This window comes from Hypomesus transpacificus, chromosome 3 (assembly GCF_021917145.1).
Source record: "Hypomesus transpacificus isolate Combined female chromosome 3, fHypTra1, whole genome shotgun sequence".
NCBI lineage: Eukaryota > Metazoa > Chordata > Actinopteri > Osmeriformes > Osmeridae > Hypomesus > Hypomesus transpacificus.
In genome coordinates, this window is record NC_061062.1 from 9,534,507 (window position 1) to 9,555,600 (window position 21,094).

Sequence of the window (21,094 nt, forward strand, 5' to 3'; positions counted from 1 at the left end):
CAACCCAAAATGTGCAGCGCATGTTAGAGCAGTGCAGGCAACCACAAAGATGTGTGTAAGGATGTGAGTGTGTTCAAGGTGTGTGACATTTCTGGCTGATGTAAAGAGGCTCCCTAGCCCCTCTTGCCTGAAGGGCCGTCAGAGGGGAAGACAGAGATGGAGTCTTCCGTTCTCCAGGGGACCCTGCAAAGTTTCCTGAGTGCAACAAAGACAGACACATTGCAGTAAAGAATGGCTGGAATTATACTAACTTGTCCTCACTAAATGTCTATGCAGAATGTAGCGCATACTGTACTGTACAATACATAAGAAAGCACTGTGCACATGGTGTGTAATTCGACACTGGTGGACGACTCTGCATACAGTGCTAGAGAGAGAGACAGAGAGAAAGAAGGAGAGAGAAAGGGGAAAAGGTGGTGATGGTGTGCGTTTGTGATTGTAGTCATCTGGTTATGTGGATGTCTGTGTGTGTGTGTTTGAAGTGTGGTTGTCTTTGTAGTGTGTGCACTTGCAGTGTGAGAGGATCCTACATTGTGACTGATTTGAGATTCCAGTGAAGACCTGTGCTACGTCACCAGAAGATATCGTGACAGCAGAACGTAAAGCAGTGCAATGTTGAATAACAAGGCACTGGTATTGAAAGTTTGGTATTAATGGTAATGCATGTCTTCTAGTCTTACTAACTACTACAAGATGCTCCATGGGTTACACGCATTTAAAATTCAATCTAGGGTCCCTGGGTGCTGTGTGTGAGCCTAATGAGCACAAAATACTACCTCAGATTGGGCCCTGAAATGCAGAGCATCTCTCTAGATCAGGAGACATGCATTAAGAGGACAAAATCAAGATGAAAAAGTTGTTTTTTTGAAAAGGCAAAGAACTGTTGTTGGTGGAGCATTTGTGGTAGAGCATTTGACTGTAGATACAAAGGTAGCAGGGCTAAATCCCCCCTGTACATCGCTTCGGATAAAAGGGTCTGCTAAATGAATACATTATTACATTATATTTATACATGTCTGTTGGTTTATTTAAGCAGATATATAGTAGATAGGGCAAGCAGGCAGGATAGCACAAGCAGGCAGGTGGAGTTGAAAGGAGGGGCTACGTTTGAATGGATGTATTTTTTCAAATATTTATGTTATCATGTTGAACCTTATTGTGTCATTTTATTATAATATTTTATAACACATTATTCCATGTATGTTAATACATGGTGAATTTGGATGTATAATCACAGCATTAAGGACGTCAATTCCAATGCTTTCCTCTCGAGCTCACAACCTGATCTGCAAAAACCTTCTTCCTCAGCTTTTCCATTCCATGTATGAATGTCAGTTATTATACCTCAAACACTGGATGGTGTTGTGCCACAGAGAAGGGAGAAAGCGAGACCTCCACTACTCCCCAATGCCCCCATTCGTGTCCGCCATAGGAGCAGATTGGGTTACGCGAACGAGGCAGCTGTAGATATTTTGCGAAACCCGATGCCTGGAGCCTCTGCCCACCCCTTACCCCATCCAGCTCACTGCGTCCAGGCTACTCTTTATGACTGCACACAGACATACAATACTTTTTCAGTCATGACATTTTTTTTCTGTTGGGAAAACTGGAGGGTTTGTTGTTGTGGCCAACCTTGCGGGTGTATGAGAAAAGAAACATGTGGGTATCACTTACTCAAACGGCCCTCTATGAATGTGCAAGTGAGAGACAGAAGATAAAATGTGCTCTCAGCAGACAAGGCCATCCTGTGTGAACCGTTTTCTTGGGTCCTCTCTGCCTCTAACATGTAAAACTAGGATTAAACTCTTCTAGGTGTAACAGACATTATTGTATGAGGCACAGAGGCTGTTAATCAGATAACTCAACTTTTCACTGTTCAAGGTTGTTGTTCATATTAATACTGTTTTTGTACTTTGATAAAGAAAGATCAAGAAAGAAACTGGACCCCCATAAAATAAGTCATCCAGTTTACATGAATCCAGCTAAGATGAATCCAGAGTAAGTTCAATGCCTGTACAGTCAAAGGCAAATACGGATCCATCAACAATGGCAAAAAAATAAAATAAAATCTTTGATCAATTAATCATCTTGAAATTAATCAACATGTAGTCGTTGATAAGTCACTTCCTAGCACAAGGGATGCTACAGTGCCTGGAGATCAGAAAATGTGGGGGGGGGGGGAACACAGCAGACACAAGGCATAACTAGATTCTCATGCTGTGAAAAATGAAAAGTGAGAACAGAGAAAAAAAATCTATCTTTAATTAAAAATGATAAGACGTGTACCTCCATTGGAACAGCCGGACGCATAAAACGCAAACAGTGCTATTAAGTGATTATGTTTGGATGGAAAAAATCAATTCAGGACAAACAAAGAAGAGGAGTAAAAACACATTATACTCACAGTGTAATTCCTTACATATCCAAGCTTAGGTATGAGAAAGAAAGCAGAATGTTTAACTGCAGTAATCAGGGATCAAACGGAGAGACAGTCTCTACTGATCATTGCTGCCTACTGTATGCGGATCTGAGTTGGAGCTCGAGAGCTTCATGCTGAATTTAATGAATCATGTATCTGCATTAGCAATGCTCAAACTGCTGTTTTCATGTTTTTTCTGAAAGGTTTGGAATCCGTGTTCAAGGTCTCACCTGAGGCTGAAAGTCAGTAAGCTTCTCAATGTTATTGACTACTCACCCAAACAGGTACTTTTGCTATTAAGCAGTAAGATGGACTAGTTCCTTAAGGGCCGTTGGAAAAGGTTATGGATAAAAAAGATGTATTGGTTAAATACTAAGATATATATAGCTATTTTGTAGCCATCAGTATGGACCATAGTATTGGAAGTATATGGAAAATGTATTTACAATGTGGTTTGACAGAAGTAGTAGGCTGGAGTAATCTATAATACAGAAACTGGAGGATTCTATGGAATAGAAAGTGGTCAATCTATGGCTGTGTCACTAAGGTTACTCTCTCTTCTGAACACCAATAGATGACCAATCAAGGCACTCAACCCCTGTGTAATGGATACAGCATTTATCCTGTTCTATATCTTCCAATAGTTACTTGTCACGTGATTCAGGTTTACAACAAGACCTCGGCCTCCTTTGCCTGTTGCGGAGTGTAAATGCTGAATATTAAACCTGCAGGGTTTAGTACTATGAAGTGTGAATAAAATGAAAGAATAGACAGTTTTCCTCTGTGATAATGAATGGAGGAAGAGGGTCAGAAGAAGTAAGGTCAGGGACAGTATGTCACATGGTCCGGTCTGCTTTATCATGAGAGATCACAAGGATGAGGTGCCTTCAGTTTGATGACATTTAACACTTGGAACTTGAGTACTCCACCCAGTCATCTGAGTTCAGAATGTGCTAGCTCAGTTCAACTGCTGAATGTGAGATGAACTGATTTGTAGTTTATGTGACTGTTTCTGAATAAGCACAGTGTATAGCTTCAAAAAGGCTTTTTCCAGTTTTCCATTTTTTGTTTAAAATGAGTGGAATTCATGTCATTGTGTGGTACAGTGATGTGTGAGGGACCAGGTCAAATAACTGGGTCAAAATGCAGGCACACAATTTTTGCGAAAGTCCTCAAGAGATCGGGGCTGTGTGGAAGCTTACCTTGTTTCTCTTGAAGTAGGCTCTGCGGCACGCAGCGAAGCATTTCTCACTGCAGAAGTTCTTCAACTCGCTTCCCATGCTGAGGGAATAGCGTTTCACGCCAACCTTCTGACACCAGGCACACATGATCTGGATGTTGGACATTTCCTCGTCTGAGAGGGACCCCAAGATAAGCAGAGACAGAGAGAGAGACTCCAATTTGTTGTTGTTGTTTTGGCTGTCATAGTCATTTTAACCAATCATTATTACTTCAGAACCTGAAAGATGGAGATAGTTCAGAATCAAACAGAGTGTGCCATCATGTTGGTACTGAGAATAGTGCAGTAGGATACAGACAAATACAGATGCACCAAACATACTGCAGCTAAATGAGGATTTAACGTTATTGAGTTTACTTGGAACCCCAACTCAAAATTTAATATTTTACATTTTGGGAAACGTAACATTTTTAGAGCCTGAGTTTAAATGAGTTATAAACGATTGCCCATAATTGTGATTGTGTTTTAGACCGATGCTGTTATACTTGCTGAGATCTCTTCCTGTGAAACTTTTTCCAATAAGTCCCAATTATCACATTATGACTAAGAGTGTGCAGGAGTGAAACCCTGTGCAGCCATTAGTCTTTCACCTCCACTCACCTCTTTATCATGCTGTGAACAGGCTTTTTCCTTCTTGTTAAGCTTAATGGATCTATACAGCCATCTGTTTTAAAGTAAAAACTAATTCACAGTTAAAGGAAATAACTCCCCAAGGCCCTAAAGATAGCACTGTAGACTCAGCATGCATACTTCATGCTTCTTTATGTTAGACTGCAACTATTTTAAAATCTCAAGGTAGGTAGGGATGGAGGTGGAGGAACTGAGAAACCTTTTTCTCTTCTTAATAATTGGAAAATTGGCCCTATTTCCTCTTTTCCATCCAAACTGTTCGTACAGTCTGGAGTAAAGAACATTTATCACCTGCGTTCTCACGGCAACTTCTCAGTCATTAATTAATTACTTCAGTCATTCACTAATACATGGAAAATACATTTCTGATTTCAAAAGCAGTTTTTTTTAACAAAAAGCCCAGTGATTGAGGTTGCTTGAGTGCAGACACCTTGGCCTTTTTTCTAGATTCTCGCTAGGCACTGGCTGAAGCATCTGCAGGAGTAAAGATCCTGGTAATTATGCAGCTTCCATATTAAATACCTCCATCATCCAGGGTACCTGCACCTCAAAAGCTCCTCTGTTACATTAGCAAGTGTATGAATTATTCAAAAAGGGGACAAGTTGAAAAGTGTGCATGTTTTTGCATGTGTGTACGCAAATGGGGGTGGTTTTTGTGTGTATGTGTGCATTTGTGTGCATCTGTGTGCATATGTGTCTGTGTAACCTTCACTACATATCCAGTTCTTCTCCACCTGCCCTGTCTCTTTCCTTAGGGCTCTGGAACTGCCAGTCTGCTGTGAACAAGGCAGACTTCATCCCGGCGTTTGCATCCCATGCTTCTCTTCATGCCCTTGCGCTGACTGAGACATGGATCCGCCCAGAGAACACTGCAACTCCAGCTGCTCTCTCCGTCAAGCACTCCTTCACTCACTCACCCCGCTCAACCGGGCGGGGTGGTGGGACAGGGTTGCTTCTTTCCCCACATATTAAATACACATCCACACCACTCTCTGTTACTGCCAAATCATTTGAACACCATTATGTGATGCTAACTAATCCTATCAAAGCATGCTTAATTGTTCTTTATCGCCCACCAGGACCGCTAGCCGACTTTGTGGAGGAGCTGGACATGCTCCTCAGCGTCCTTCCGGATGATGGAACCCCCCTGATAATCCTTGGGGACTTCAACATCCACCTTCAAGGAATGCAGGCTGTCGACTTCTTGTCTCTCCTGACCTCCTTCGACCTGACGCTGCTGAGCACACCGGCGACCCATAAGGCAGGCAAACAGCTAGACCTCGTCCTGACACGTAACTGTATCACTGACTTAACCTCTGTAACCCCACTGCACATCTCTGATCACTACTTTATCCAATTCACTGTCTCTCTCCCTCCAATCCCTCCTACCTCCCCTCCCCTCGTAACTTTCCGGCGCAACCTCCGCTCGCTATCCCCCTCCCACTTCTCCTCTATTGTAACATCCTCCCTCCCTCCCATTGACGAGTTCTCGTCCCACCCCACTAACACTGCCACCGACACCTTGCTAACCACTTTAACTGCATCACTTGACTCTCTCTGTCCCCTGTCTACCAGGCCTGCACGATCTTCTCCCCCCTGCCCGTGGCTTACGGATGTTATTCGTGAAGAACGGTCCACCCTTCGAGCAGCTGAGAGGAGATGGCGCAAGTCCAAAGACGGTCTGGACCTTGATAAGTATCACTCCCTCCTCAAATCCTTCTCTTCTCACATAACTGGTGCCAAAACCCTCTACTTCCTTAACAAAATTAACTCCGCTTCAAACCCCCACAAACTTTTCTCTACCTTCTCCACCCTTCTTAACCCACCTCCCCCACCCCCTCCCTCCACCCTGACAGCAGACGACTTCTCCTCCTTCTTTGAGAAAAAAGTCGCCGACATTAGCAGTCGGTTCCCCAAAACCACCCTTCCTACCCCCTCACCCTCCATTACTGACCCAACTAAATGTCTAAACTCCTTCTCTCCCCTGTCCGAGGCAGAGCTCTCTGACCTCATTCTCTCTCATCGCCCCACCTCCTGTCCCCTTGATCCTGTCCCCTCCCCTCTCTTTCAAACCATCTCCCCCTCTATCATAACTTTTCTGCTCCATGTTCTAAACTCCTCTCTTACCTCTGGCACCTTCCCCTCTGCCTTCAAACAGGCCAGAGTTACCCCTTTACTCCAAAAACCCTCCCTTAACCCTGCCGTCCTCCAGAACTACAGACCGGTATCATTGTTGCCCTTCTTTTCTAAAACAATTGAACGTGCTGTATCTAACCAACTGTCTAACTTCCTTTCTCAGAACAACCTGCTCGACCCCAACCAATCGGGCTTCAAGACCGGCCACTCCACAGAGACTGCCCTCCTTTCAGTCACCACTGCCCTCCAGTCTGCCAGAGCGGCTTCCAGGTCATCCGTCATCATTCTGCTGGACCTTTCTGCGGCGTTTGATACGGTTAACCACCAGATCCTGCTCTCCAGACCTTCTGAGATGGGCATCACTGGCACTGCACTCCAGTGGATCTCATCCTACCTGTCGGGAAGATCCTACCAGGTCTCCTGGGGAGGCAAACTGTCAGGCCCACGCCAGCTCTCCACTGGTGTCCCACAGGGCTCCGTCCTTGGTCCCCTCCTCTTCTCTCTGTACACCACCTCACTTGGACCAATCATCACCTCCCATGGCTTCTCCTACCACTGCTACGCTGACGACACGCAGCTGTACCTGTCATTCCCTCCGACCGATCCGGGGATCTCAGCTAGGATTGAGGCCTGCCTCGCAGACATCTCCGCCTGGATGACTGAGCACCACCTCCAGCTGAACCTTGCCAAAACGGAACTTCTCATCATCCCGGCCAAACCCTCCATCTCCCATAACTTCTCAATCACCCTGGGATCTGCGACGGTGACCCCCTCATCCTCTGCCAGGAACCTTGGGGTTACCATGGATGACGAGCTCTCCCTCACGGCCCACATTGCTGCGGTCTCCCGGTCGTGTAGATTCACCCTCTACAACATCTGGAAGATCAGGAGATACCTGTCTGAGCACTCCACCCAGCTGCTTGTCCAAGCACTTGTCCTCTCCAAGTTGGACTACTGCAACTCGCTGCTCACCGGTCTCCCATCATGCGCAACCCGCCCTCTTCAGAGGATTCAGAACGCAGCGGCCCGTCTGGTCTACAATCTACCCAGACGCTCCCACGTTACCCCGCTCCTCATCTCCCTCCACTGGCTACCCATAACGGCCCGCATCAGATTCAAGACCCTGGTACTGACCTTCCGAGCAGTGAACGGGACTGCGCCCGACTACATCAAGTCTCTCCTGCAGCCTTACACCCCCACCCGCCACCTACGGTCTTCTTCAGACAACCGCCTGGTGGTCCCACCTCTCAAGACCGCCCGGTCCCAGCACAAGCTCTTCTCCTGCCTGGCACCCCAGTGGTGGAATCAACTCCCCACCTCCATCAGAGACACGGACTGTCTCTCCACCTTCAAGAGAAGGCTCAAGACACACTTGTTCCGGGAGTACAATGGTACTTAGGAATGGTTTGCTGAACCCAACGCTAGTTTCCTCAAGGTTCACAATGACTCTTGCTTAGACTGTTGCTCTTGTTGGTTAGTGGTAGCTGATTTAAACTGTTGTATTCTTTTTCTAGTTAATCCTATTTTTATTGCTTTCCTACAGGTACACCTGCACTTAGAGATTAATGTTAACTATTAATTTTTAACTTGTTTAACTACATGCTCTTATGGTTTCTTCCCTTTAGCACTATTTTTTGGTTGTTCACAATATGTACTTCTTGTTTTTGACTACCCGCAATGCTGTGGGGCTATCTTGTTGTTATTATCAGTGACCTATGCACTTTGTGAAGCTCTCTCTTGGAAGTCGCTTTGGATAAAAGCGTCTGCTAAATGAATAAATGTAAATGTAAATGTAATGTGCGCACAAGCGTGTGTGTCTGTTTGTCAGTGGGCATTTGTGTGTGAGTGTGTGTGTGTGTGTGTGTGTGTGTGTGTGTGTGTGTGTGTGTGGGACCGCACCATCTGTCCCCCCTCCCTCCCAGGGGCCTCATTTATAAAGCTTGCGTACGCCCAGAAGAGGGCGCACGCCAATTTCTAAGCAAATATTGGCATTTATAAAAACCAAACTTGACGGGAAGAGTGCGGTCCTCCACGCAAGCTCTGACCCATGCGTACGCACAGAAAGTGGAGAAAGGAAAAACGGCGACGCCGTTGGCAGAAGAATGAAACGCGGAAACATTTTGAAACTGAGACCAATGTGTAAAATAAATCAAATTATTGCCTCTGATTAGGCCTAATCATATTAAGAATTCTCAAAAGCCATTCTTACAATTAATACACAAACACCTGTTTCATAGATTCTCTATGCAGTGCGGGGGGAAAATAAAGAAAACTAGTAGTCTATCATAAATTCATATAAATATATATTTGCAAACCAACACCATTTGTTGTTTCCATAATTAACGAATTAGATGAACTCCCACACCTGTAGCACGTTAGGTTCAATCAAATGGATGGGTATAAAAAGGCATGCCAGCACAATGCGTAATGACGCAAAATGGCTGAATTGGCTTTTTTTGAAGACGTTGCTCGACAGAGAATAAGGAGGGAGAGAATTTTTAGAGAGCACACAGATTTGCTGGCCAATGGGGACGAGTGGCTGATAAGCAGATTCAGACTGTCGCGCGCTGTCCTGCTCGAGCTGTGCGCGGTGTTGGGCCCAGCTTTGGCGAGGAACACCCGGCGCAATAACGCCGTGCCAGTCCCACTTCAAGTTCTGACCACACTGGGTTTTCTGGCAACCGGCACTTTTCAGAGGGAGTTGGCTGACAGGTCGGGGATATCTCAGCCAACCCTCAGCCGTGTTATGCCAGACGTGTTAGGAGGAATTGTAAGTTTGACACATCTTTACATCAAGTTTCCTTACACGGTGGCTGAACAGGCAAACAAAAAAGCGCAATTTGCAGCAATGTCCGGTTTCCCAAATGTAATCGGTGCCATTGACTGCACTCATGTTGCTATAAGGGCGCCGAGTATGAATGAAAATGCTTTCGTTAATCGAAAGCATTTTCATTCAATAAATGTCCAAGTCATTTGTGATGCGGACATGTTACTCGTAAATGTTGTAGCTCGGTGGCCTGGGTCAACCCATGACTCATTCATTCTGAGACAAAGCAGTGTTGGTCGGAGACTTGAGGCTGGGGCTGTGCGTGATGGCTGGATTCTGGGTAAGTTTGATTGATGTGAACATCTTAAAAGGCATTTTCTCTGTACTTCAGTATCTAATTATTTCACTATCCTTGCAGGGGACAGTGGGTATCCACTGAAGCAGTGGCTGCTCACGCCTTTCGCCAACCCCCAGAGCGCGGAGGAAAGGCAGTATAACATCAGCCATACCCAGACACGGTCTGTGGTGGAGCGCACCATAGGCCTGTTTAAAGGCAGATGGCGGTGCCTAGACCGCACTGGAGGGATGCTTTTATATAGACCGGAGAAGGTGTGCCAGATGATACGTGCATGTGCTGTGCTACATAATATGGCACAACTGCAAAATGTGCCTCTACCCCCTGGAGCGGAAGCTGCATGTGTTCGACCCGACCCCGACCCCCAGCCCCAGGCATTTCAGCCAAACGGTGCGGCTGTGCGCCAGCGTTTGGCTGTGATGCGGCGGTTGTGAAAACACCAAACAAGGTATGGAAATACAATTGTTTATTAACAAATTATTTCATTTTTTTGCTCATTTCGGACAACACTGTCTTGATGGCCTTTAACTCTCCTGCCACTTCCCTGATGCACTGAATAGTTTCCCTCTGCATGGCAAGGACTGCGTCGGTGAGGACACGCCCGCTGCTGGATGGAGATGGAGACGGAGACGGAGACGGAGAGGCACGTGGAGGTTCAGCTGCACCACCCTCTCCACTGGAACATGCAGCAACTAAAAAAAAAAGGGATTTGTGTAAATAAAGTGTTTTGTACATACACGAGTGACTTGAATGCATTTATTTTACTCATTCCATAAAAGCAATTGCAAATAAGCCTACATACCCATTTCATCTGCTGGCACGTCGGTGTCCCCCTCCGCCTCTGTCACCACTCCACTCAAGAGGGACTCGCCGATGATGCCTGCCAGCCTCTCATCAAGAGGGGTCAGTTCCGGCGTCCCCTTTCCCCCGCCCGTGGCAGACACGCTCTGGCGATGGTGCGCCAGGCGCTTTTTGGCCTCGACTTTAATGTCTGACCATTTTTTTTTCAGTTCGGCCACAGTCCGATCTTCTGATGCAGTGGCATTCACTGCCTCAGCAAGAGTTTGCCACTCCAAAGTTTTTTTGGCATTAGTGACTCCCATACTGTGCCCTCCAAACAAAATCTTTTTTCTTTTCTCCACCTCCCCAACCAAAACTTCGATCTCGCAGTCTAAGAAATTTCTTTTTTTTGTTTTTTTTCCTGCGCTTGCCATGTTTCTTTCTCTGCTGGCCCAGAATTAATATTAATTAGGGGCGTTTCATTGACTATTTATAGGCAATATGGGCGTGCCACACAGCCGCCAAAGCTGCGCCAGATTTAGAGTTGATTGTGATTTATAAAGGGAAACAGGCGTAGGACGTGAGTGCGCACTGTTTTATAAATCCGAATATTTTTGTTCGCACGTACATCCTACATTTCTTCCGTACGCCAGCTTCCACGTGAATCCCACGCAAAGCTTTATAAATGAGACCCCAGGGCTGTGGGGACTCCTCTAGGGTGATGCCAAGGTATCTCTAGCCATAAAAGTGGTTAGACTCTCCTGAGCCATGGCACACATGCTTTATAATGAATCCCTTTGTTAGGCTAAAGTCTATGTACATTGTTGACCATGTAATGTTGATACCTAAGCAGGTGGAGAAAAGCAATGTGTATAGTATGGTGTGTAAAGTGTTATTTGAACGGGTGAAATACTATTGAGATATTTTTACTTTTCAAGTTACTCTTCTGTACTTCCAAAAAGGCCAACCCTGCTAAACATTGAAAGAAAAAGTAATTGAAATAATTTGAAATAAAGACCCGGTTCCCTGATGATGTAGGACATCAGGTTGAGACAGATAACAGTAGAATACTTGCATAACACTTTGATCCCTTAGATTCAATCAACAGGTTCTGTCTGATTTTGTTAAGACAATTAACTAATGCAACTAACATAATTACCTAACGACTTACTGCAAAGGCATTTACATCAACTAAAATGAACAAATGTTCATCAACAGCAATCCCATTCAAACAAACTTACTGTGTTGTTCCACACAGTAACCGTTAACCCATATGCTCAGTCAGGCTAAGCAAAAGGATCATAAGCAGCCATGCGAGGAAACGTCTTACCTGCTGGCGGTTTTATCATAGGGGGCGGGATTATGGGGACGATTATGGGCATGTTCCCATGATCCTTTGCACTGGCCCCTGAGGTGGAAGGAGTGGTGGAGGGCTCTGTCCCTCCGTTCCGGGAGGTTGGTGTGGAGTGGGAGCTGTTGGCTTGATTTGGGGAAGTATGGTTGCTCTCCATAGATGCTGGGACTTTTGGCAAAGAGTTTTCTAACAGAAATAAATGAGAGTGTGTTATAATGGGAATTTTTGTTAAGCTTTACAAGAGCATAAATACGTTTTCAAAGGTGTTGTTTATTTGAACTTGTGAACAAATGGCTTTGACTACAAAATATTTAATTTTATTAAAGTATTTTATACCTATAAATACTTACCTAAATACGTTGATACATAAAATTATCATACTGATTGACATCATAATTAGGTTCTATGTATACATATTTTGTGGCCCTTTTCATGCTTTATTGGACAGTTTTTAAGTGACCTGTGACAACAAAGCTACAAAACTTTGTAGTTACATAAGACCTGCTACGGTGTAGGTAACTGCAAAATTGTAAGAAGTATGGAGGAGGGGTTTAAGGAGAAGTAAATGTTGTAAAGTGTCAGTTGAAGGTTGTGGTACCAAAACAAGATCATTGTTCCATTTTTCTTACTACATAGCAGTACGTACAGTATTTAATTACAATTTTGTTACTATAGGTATTGCTATGTAGCTTCATAGTAGTTAATGTAGCCGTAACGTAAAATATTGAATATGTATGTGAATAAGACCTACTGGTCATTGGGATATTCTCACCTTTAAGGACAGAGATGTGTTGTGGAGGCTCTCCGTCTGGGTAGCTGCGCATGTCGAGGCTATCTGAGTCCCTCAGCTCTACCTTGTCATAGCCATACCACCCCAGCAGCTCGTTCATGGTGTTTTCAGCAAAACTCTGCAACAGAACACAGTTGGCCCATCAGACCTATGAACTGGACGCTCATCTACAGTTAACAAGATTAAAAAAAACCCTAACAGTAGTGAGATTAGATAGAATAAAACTATGTGAGCTATGGTAACTCTTAATAAACAACTTTGATGGGCCCTGTTCAAGGGATCCAGGAAGAGTCTCATGAGACGTTGTGCCATGGTAGATATCAGTCGGTGTGGACAAATGAGCACATCATCAACAAAAACAACACAGGAGCAGAAACATTCAACACTCTGATATTTTTGCATGCATGAATGTGGTACCATGCACATTGAATGCTTAAAGTACCTGGCACCTAATTGTTCAAATAAAAAAATGCTAGCAGTTGGAAATGCAATTATCTGCACATTGTTGCCAACGCTGGACCTTGCTATGTGATCAGTTTGTCTATGCGTGCGTCCATGTAGAAATAATCACACAAACAGTAAATGCATGCTGTGACATTTACAGTGCATTTTCCCACTCACATGCCTGTGCATGCTTACAAGCACCTCAAGTGTCATGATTAGTTGCCATTCATGACAAGTGCAAGTACAGGTCAGGTACAATTATATTCTTAGTCTTGCTCCTCTCAACTGTTTCTTTGCGTTCTAAGATAAACCATATATGGTTCTAAATATTGAATTCTATGTAAATAAATCTTATGTAAACAGTCTTACAGACGCCTCTATGCTCGCAAAAAGTACCATGAGCATGTACACACTTTCACCATGTCTTTCAAATACCCGACATCTCAGAAACAGGAAGTCATTTTCATTTAATAATAAAACCTGTTACTTACACAACACCTCATGGACAATAACGATGATGTTACTTGCACGAAGACGCAGTAGGTTACGGGTAAGTTAACCACTGATGATTTAAACCCTGTGCGAACCAGTCCTTTATTCCAACTGTTGTTACAGTCTATAGCACATTACTTGGTTGCACTTAGTTTCTTACAGATTTCTTCAAATGTTTATTCTGTACGTAAACTACTTGAGGAGGCCACATAAGATGAGCCACATTTCATTAGATGTCAAGTCTAAAGAAGATAAATAGTCTCATGCCTCTAAGTCAAGCCTCCAGCCCACGAAGGAGATGCAGCCTATCTAAGGAAGCAGCCCAGGATCAGTATAGAGACCTTCCTGTAGCACAAGGGCATTATTAGGCTTCCTCGAGCCTGCCACCTCTCAAATGTAAAGACTTGAATCTGATACCTACAACACAAATATCTTAGACACTCTTATGGGGCTACAAAAGAAGTCTCGCATTGACAATAGGGGCTCACCATGGAGTAGGGCGGGTTGCCATGGAGATCACCCGCCTTGGCTGCCCATGGGTGGGCGCGCTTAGTCCCAACCTGATGAGACACGAGTCATTTCATTACATTGCGGCATTACAACTGTCAATCACACTACTCCATCAGGCATTTAATTGTCAATTAACTTCTGCCTTGTCGATACTGAGGGTTGAGGGAGGTCAGTTCATTTGATGGGGGAGAATGATCATATGTTCTGAGTTTACACTTGAATTCGTTGCGTAACTGCTGTTCCTATTTTAATGTTTTGCCACTTTAAATTTGCCACACATATCGAACAAATGCTTTACTAAACCATTCCCTGTCCAGATAACCATAATGTCCAAGGCAAGCACAGACCAAACCATAATTTTTTTTGTATAGCCCTTTTTCGAAGCAATGTCACAGATGCCTATAGAACTGCACCTACACCAACCTAAAACCCTCAAGGAAGCAATTCAGTGAGGGATCCCCTCCTCCAAAGAGTTGGTGATACAGAGAGGTGCAGCATCAGGTAGGAACCAAGAGCCCTATGTGGTCCATCAGAGAGCATTGGACACTAAAGTCTGTGTTGCCGTCTAGGTCAACCAGACAGTGTGTGAAGTCTAGAAGGTCAAGGCTGGCTGATTTCAAGAATTCCATCTTTTCCTACAAATGGAATTTGAACATGCATCTTGAAGTCATTCATTACAGTCAAATCAACACAAAAGAAAAGAAACACTATTCACGATTCCATAGGATCTTCAACTTGCTGCTGATATAGCACTGTGAGTCCATGCCAGGCTTGGAACAACCATGAGCCAAGGAACTAAGTGCAGAGCAATATTTCCCCTGACACAACACTTGACAGCATACTTCACTTTTAAGAACATTGAGGGCTCTATTCTACAGAGGTAGTATTACTCAAATTGGAGAAAAGCTTAACGTACTTCTCGTTAAAGAAAAAAAAAATCCTTGCAGGCTATATGTAAGCATGGCAAAAATATAAACAAATATTAAAAATATAAAAATATAAAAATCAAGTTTATTCTATATGCGCAGCTAGTTCAGGCAGGGCAACTTTCCTCCGTCCACTACTACACCTATGTTAGCAGCGCATATCCATTGGGCAATGTCCGATAAGGCACCTTTAAAAGACGCGCGGATGCACACACACGCACACACTCAGCCCATTTGTTGTATGATCAGTGCTGCTGCCACCCTCCACCGTCCCCTTCTCCCCCATGCTGTCTGTATGTTCTATCCGCCAGGGGGATTATTTCTCTATTGCTTCCTGCCTCATATGTCATGTACTGTATGTATGTGTTGCATCGAGGAGGCAGGAAGTGCTTCCCTTAGATCATCCACTCCGCCAAAGTTAAATGTCCATGTCATGTAACAATAAAAGCTAAAATCTAATACGTGATTGTCTGGACTGAACTTTATTTCTGAATATTAAGGTACAAAACAAATTTCTCTCAAAGCATTCTAATTCCCATGACCACACTATGTATGACTATGTCAGTTTGTTTTATTGACTACTTAATCCAGCTAATAATACACTCCTTCTGATTTTGTCTACTTGCTCATATTTAATCAAATTCTAAAAACCTGTTTATTTACAATTCTGCCTTGTCTGAAACTTGTTCTGATTAACAATTCTCATGAGATCTGTTTGTAAGATGAGTAATAATTTCAATTAAACTTGTTTTAACATGGACTGTAAAAATAGACATTTCAAATTCATAATATCCAATTTGCCATAGCCTGGGCTTTGGGTAGTTGGCTGCATGCCAGGGCTTAATAACATGAATGGTCTTGATGTCCAGATTGGGACACATAGTAAATGAAGAATGACAATGGAATATTGATCAGTCTGATATAAAATCCTACAGTAAGACTGTGGTCAAGGACTTGAAGAAATGACAAAAAGGCTAAGGCCACCATTCAATCAATCTCAGATGAAGGTGAACCACATTTCCGGTTCGGATGTAAAATATGTTATGGTACATTTGGACAGACATTGGGTAGTGGTGACAGAAACTGCTATGGTCCAAGTGCGGTCCTAATGCTGGTTTGATTTGCTAACCCCTTGACTTTATATACACTGGATCACATTACTCTAAGAAAATGAAAGGCTTCGAGGGCCACCACCAACTTTGTGTCACAAGTTTCTCCCTCTCTCTTTCTCTTTCTTTCACTGTCCTCTCCTTCTCTCCCTGTCCCTTGTGTCACCCTGCCACTTCCAGAAAATGGGAGTGGTGAGGAGAGTGCAACCCAATCTGGATGGCAGGTCATGAAAGCAAAATATTCACGCACACACACCACACACACTACACACACATTCACACCACATACACACACTTGGCTTTGGTGAGGTAGGAGGAGGTAGGGTTGGAAGCAAACTGTGAACTGCAGATGTGCATTTGGCTTTAACCCATGGCTAGTCAGTCCATCAAGCTAAGCAGATCATGGAGGATGACGCTTACTGACTTCACCAGATCACTTGTAACACTTATGGCCCTGAGTAGACAATAAATAACTGCAAGATCCCTCTCACAAAATTACTACAGACTAGTAAAATAAACAGATATCAGGAACCCCCTTCTTAAAGCCTTAACTTTCAGTCATAATGTGTAGACTAGAAAGTTCCCTTGATTGTTACATCACAAATTAGTCTCTTCAGTATACTCATACATTGTTTCATGGGATGAGAGGACACATTCTGTTGGTTACTATGTAGCAGAAATAAGATCCTTTCCCTAAGCATGGCACCGCAAAACTCCTCCGCAAACGATATGACTCCATGTCCCTCTGCAGTTCCAGAAAAAGTTTTAAGAAAGTTTAAAGAGATGGTAGGGTTCAGCATGTTTAGCTGGGTTGATGAGTGGCACAGCAGGCAGGGTATGAGTCAGAGGGGGAATCAGACACCACGTGGGCAGAAACCAGAGTAGGTCACAGAACACCATGATAAAATTCCCTAATCCGCACGCCAAGTTTCCTTTAACACAGCCCACCTCCTTCAGACTATCCCGGCCCACACTTTTCCATTCCCTTGTTCACTCTCTCCTCTGCTCTCGCTCCGCTTTCATTTCCCTCTACCTTCCTTGATATCCGATCCAGCCAAGACGCTCAGGTTACAGTTTTTACAGCTTAGCCAGCCTATTGCTGTATACATTCCAGTCTCTCTCTGCTCTTACCCTCTAGCCTCTCCTATCCCCTATCCCTTATCCCACCCCCCTGTCCTTGATTACTTGCCGTGGCTTATTTTACCATGGCGCACATTAAGCGGCACAAGATGAAGGAAACACTGTCAGCCTGTTTCTTTTTTCAGAGGTATGATCACTCACAAGGGCACATTGTGTGAATTTTTTTTCAGAAAGAAGGGCGGAAAAAAATAAAGAAAAGTAGCAAACGTTTTCAAAGTTGCAAAAGAGCCTTTGGTGTGAGACCTGTGGGGGAAAACCTTGGGGTACGGCACAGTTAGAGTATAACAATTATCTTAGAAGAAGTTACATTTGGCTTTGATAGAGTACTGTCTATTGTATGTATTTCTGACTTTGTTGTGGCTACTTTGTAAATCTTATCCATAGTTTATTCTTTTATACTAAAACATGGAATGTACTAGTTCACCATCTTCAGGCCCTAACCCTAACTATTAATCTGAACAACTGTAATACTAATCTAATCTAAGTAAGGGATTCCAAGAAAGGGTCTATGGATGAATGTGGATGTACGTTAAGGGATCTTGTATTCAAAGTTTTCTTCCAGCAGTTTTGCTGCATCCTTAAATGTCACTCATTCACACTAAGTGACTCACAGACTTAACATCCAGGTCTATATCAGTCTTGACCATGACTGACAATGGAAACCAGAATACACAAGAGTGGCATAACATTACAAGCAGACAGAGGGCGCTACATAAAATTACAATAATATTCTTATGAAATATAAGCTAATATTTAGTGATAACATTTTGAATCTCCCATCCATATTGGACTGTGACTGTCTGGTATTGTTGTTGTGAAACTGTACATCCTTTTTCAAGCATATGCTGTCTGTAGCTATTAATGATTTTACCCAGTGTGAAGCAATAAGTCAACTTAAGTTGAATGCATTTTCAAGGACTTGTGGAAGGGGGAGTCCCCACTGTGTTTTAACTTCCAATCAGTATTTAAATGCTGTCCTGTTCATTGTGCTGTAACCATACTGTCTGGTTCCTAAACAGATCCAGTAAAAATAGATCAAACCCAATAAATGAATGCCACTGATTGGTAGTGAGAGTACCTCCTAGAGCTAAATGATATTGAAAGGATTTCCATACAACACAGTTTTAGCTGTGTGTGTTTAAGGTGCAAACATTCATATTTCGATTCCACAAATATGCATCAATCAGTGAGTCTTCCATATACAAAATCCAATATTCTTTATCATCTGCAACCTCAGTGCTCTCCATAACATGGAGCAGACAAATGGTTTTGCTGTATTTTGATTTAATTTATTCATCTACAAAGAAAGTCAATTATACTTTAGATGGCTGTAGAGAAGGCAGTCGTTATCCCCGTTGCTCAGCACAGGTAAACCTGTGCACCAATAATAATTTGACACAATTTTACATGTTTGGATGATTGTATGTCATGGACGCAATGACATCCCAGCCCAGTCCAGACAGCATTCATACCTACGCCAGTGCACGACATAATGTTCACTGCAAGGCATCAACAATGGCAATACCACTGATAGAGAAATCCAAATAGGTATTTTGCCAGTATACTTGTAGTCAGTGATGTAAAGGTGTTTGCTTACATTTGTACAAAAGCATTACATTATTTCACAATGGAACGTTTTTAATAGATGAACACAATTTAAAGCTTTGTTGCCAATCACACTAATTTTGCTTCTTGAATGAGAACTAAACCAAACATCTGATACATGAGATTGTCTGCAAAGTAAGGCAATGGATACTTAGGATATCCACTGTCTAATGGAGGAGTCATACTGTTAAAATAGGTCTGATTTTAAATGCTTCCAAATTTATCCTAGGAGAAAAATCGTTTAAAAAAGGATGTTTTCAGCACACACTGAATTCCAGTGCACGCCTGAATGACGGAACATCCAACGTTGTCCATTCTATATTTTTGCATATCCTATTGTGTCCTAGAAGAGCCATAATAATAGTTATTTTAAATGTTATTATATTATAAATTATTATCAAACCCTAGAGTATTGTGTTTCGCCAAATATTTCTTTAACCCAAACATCGCATGAGTACAAACGAACACATGAAACCCGAGACAAAGCGAATGGGATGCCTGCAAATGCGATCGACTCTTTCGCAAAAGCTGTATGCAGAAGCACTGGGAATTCCAACCATAGTAGATTGTTAATATATTTAAATGACCATGAATACATATTCTGACGAATAAACTGATGTCGTAAAATGCGAGCTATATCACCAACGCACGAGAAACAATGTGTTCTTGTCGGGGGTGAGTGTCGTAGACGCACATCTGGAATACACGCCTCTGGCGCTTGATTATTCCACAGCTGGTCAGACGTTTTTTGGCTTGCGTAGTAGCAACTCAACACATGCACTTCGTGACTTGTGTTACCCAAAACATCTAAATTGTCATCTAGCAGTGATTTATTCTGAATGCGTAGGCTACACTCTGTGTTGTTTTGGTGGGATAGCGCTGTAGTAATAGTAGTGGCACTGTTGACGCCGTCACTGACGCACTGGGTTTTCCATTAACTCCAAAGGAAACGGTATGGGTGAACACACAAATGGCTAAATTGTCCAGAATGGATAAACTACCCTTACCCACAGTCAACAAGTCAACAGCGGTTGGAAAGAGAAGGTGATCCATATGAGTTGTCTCCTTACATTTGACCAGTTTTGTAAAAAAAAAAAAAAAATCTATAAACAATAGAACCTGTGCAGCTATATGGCTTGTGGCCATTCAACACATTGTACTTCAATGAATGACTTTTACGCACAAATGTGAACGAGGATGAGCGCTCAGCGCATCAACATTGCATGCTTTCACGGTCGCCCCATTTCCATGCGTAAATCGCATGCAAACGGTGCATTATTGATCCCTTACCTTCATTTCCTCGTTGATTTCCCTTTTAACTGGGTGAGCCGGTTTTCTGCTTCTTTTATTTTCGGGGGGTCTACCTTCTTTTTCCATTTCTGCCATTTTTTATAATTTCTCTATCTATATTTACGGTTAAGAGTAGCCTGGACAAGTGTGAGGCGGGGACGCTTTAGAGTTGCCAAACAACGAATGTCAAGCTTGGGAACAGCCCATGTGAAGCTGGTGATGCCGTTGAGGGCTTTAGGTGCCCAGTTAAGTCAGCCATCTTCTGCGTTCTGCCTCTATTTTCCACGGCTTGTGCTAGAGTTGTGAGACGCCTCTCTGAGTCGAATGAGCGGTTGAGTGAAAAACCCAGACAGGGGGAGGGGCGTCACATGTAACATTATATGACGCCCCAATCAGAGGTGGGCTATTTCTTGTGTTCACGTCCGCTCAGCTTCCCTCCAAGTTAACAGACCAGATCAGCCAAACCCTAGATTATTCTGTTGGTCCATCAGCCATTTGTCCATCAACTAGATGTCCATTAATTAATATGCCCATCAGTAAACTATCTGTAGGGATTGTCATGCTCTGAAGTGTGTTTGTCAGAGTGAAATCAAAGCTTCATCTTCAAAACTGAAAAGCCCCAGATACTGTAGTATGTAATCCACTCACCATGATTAAAGCTAATCAGTTCTCCCAACAGTTTGGCAGTTTACGATGGTTGGGAAAAGTCAGACAACAGGTTTCCTGAATTCAGTAGATTGTGAAAGCCTCATCTGATTTTCACACCATAGTGGCAATAATACCTTGCGCTGTCACCTCACAGCAAGATCAGGGGTTTGATTCACACTTGAGGCACTTGGTGCTCAGGTGGGCTGTCACCCAGGCCTTTCTGTGTGGAGTTGCATGTTCTTCCCATGCTTATTAAGGTTTCCGCCGCAAAAAAGAACTGCAATAAACACTTGCTGAACAGATTGTGCTCCTGCCCATGTACATTTAGTCATTTAGAAGACATTTACATTTAGTCATTTAGCTGGCCAGGCATGAAGTGAGCACTTGAACTTGGTTCTCACATTGATGTGGTTGATCACTGCTCCTGGCTGCCCTCAGAGGAAGGACAACAGGATGGGA

The 21,094-nt window shown here is 43.4% G+C and overlaps 3 protein-coding genes across 9 annotated transcripts in view; 1 reads left to right on the forward strand and 2 right to left on the reverse strand.

Annotated features, from left to right (window-relative positions):
* sobpa (sine oculis binding protein homolog (Drosophila) a) overlaps positions 1-20,293 on the reverse strand; it is a 32,962-nt gene extending 12,669 nt beyond the window's left edge. For 2 of the 6 annotated variants that reach the window (XM_047018298.1, XM_047018292.1), the window contains exons 1-6: positions 19,988-20,293; positions 13,896-13,967; positions 12,454-12,589; positions 11,658-11,867; positions 3,622-3,773; positions 2,405-2,428 (exon numbers count right to left, since the gene is read on the reverse strand). In XM_047018298.1, the coding sequence (XP_046874254.1) occupies positions 2,405-2,428; positions 3,622-3,773; positions 11,658-11,867; positions 12,454-12,589; positions 13,896-13,967; positions 19,988-20,083 (690 nt within the window). In that variant the 5' untranslated portion in view covers positions 20,084-20,293. The remainder of the gene's footprint in view (positions 1-2,404; positions 2,429-3,621; positions 3,774-11,657; positions 11,868-12,453; positions 12,590-13,895; positions 13,968-19,987) is intronic. The other 4 variants (XM_047018297.1, XM_047018293.1, XM_047018295.1 and 1 more) reach the window with 3 other exon arrangements.
* Positions 8,783-10,785, forward strand: LOC124466440 (putative nuclease HARBI1). Of its 2 annotated transcripts, none has more exons than XM_047018299.1 (3): positions 8,783-9,532; positions 9,611-9,995; positions 10,108-10,785. In XM_047018299.1, exons 1-2 carry the CDS (start codon positions 8,863-8,865, stop codon positions 9,979-9,981), a joined length of 1,041 nt encoding a protein of 346 aa, XP_046874255.1. In that variant the 5' UTR covers positions 8,783-8,862; the 3' UTR covers positions 9,982-9,995; positions 10,108-10,785. The 2 variants fall into 2 exon arrangements, with proteins under 2 accessions (XP_046874255.1, XP_046874256.1); XM_047018300.1 differs by having other exon boundaries at positions 10,127-10,785.
* LOC124466441 (nuclear apoptosis-inducing factor 1-like) lies at positions 10,004-10,761 on the reverse strand. Its single transcript, XM_047018301.1, has 2 exons — positions 10,350-10,761; positions 10,004-10,239 (listed from the first exon to the last, which is right to left on the reverse strand). The coding sequence occupies exons 1-2, from the start codon at positions 10,759-10,761 to the stop codon at positions 10,025-10,027; spliced, it is 627 nt and encodes a 208-aa protein (XP_046874257.1). The 3' UTR covers positions 10,004-10,024.
* Positions 20,294-21,094: the final 801 nt, after the last annotated feature.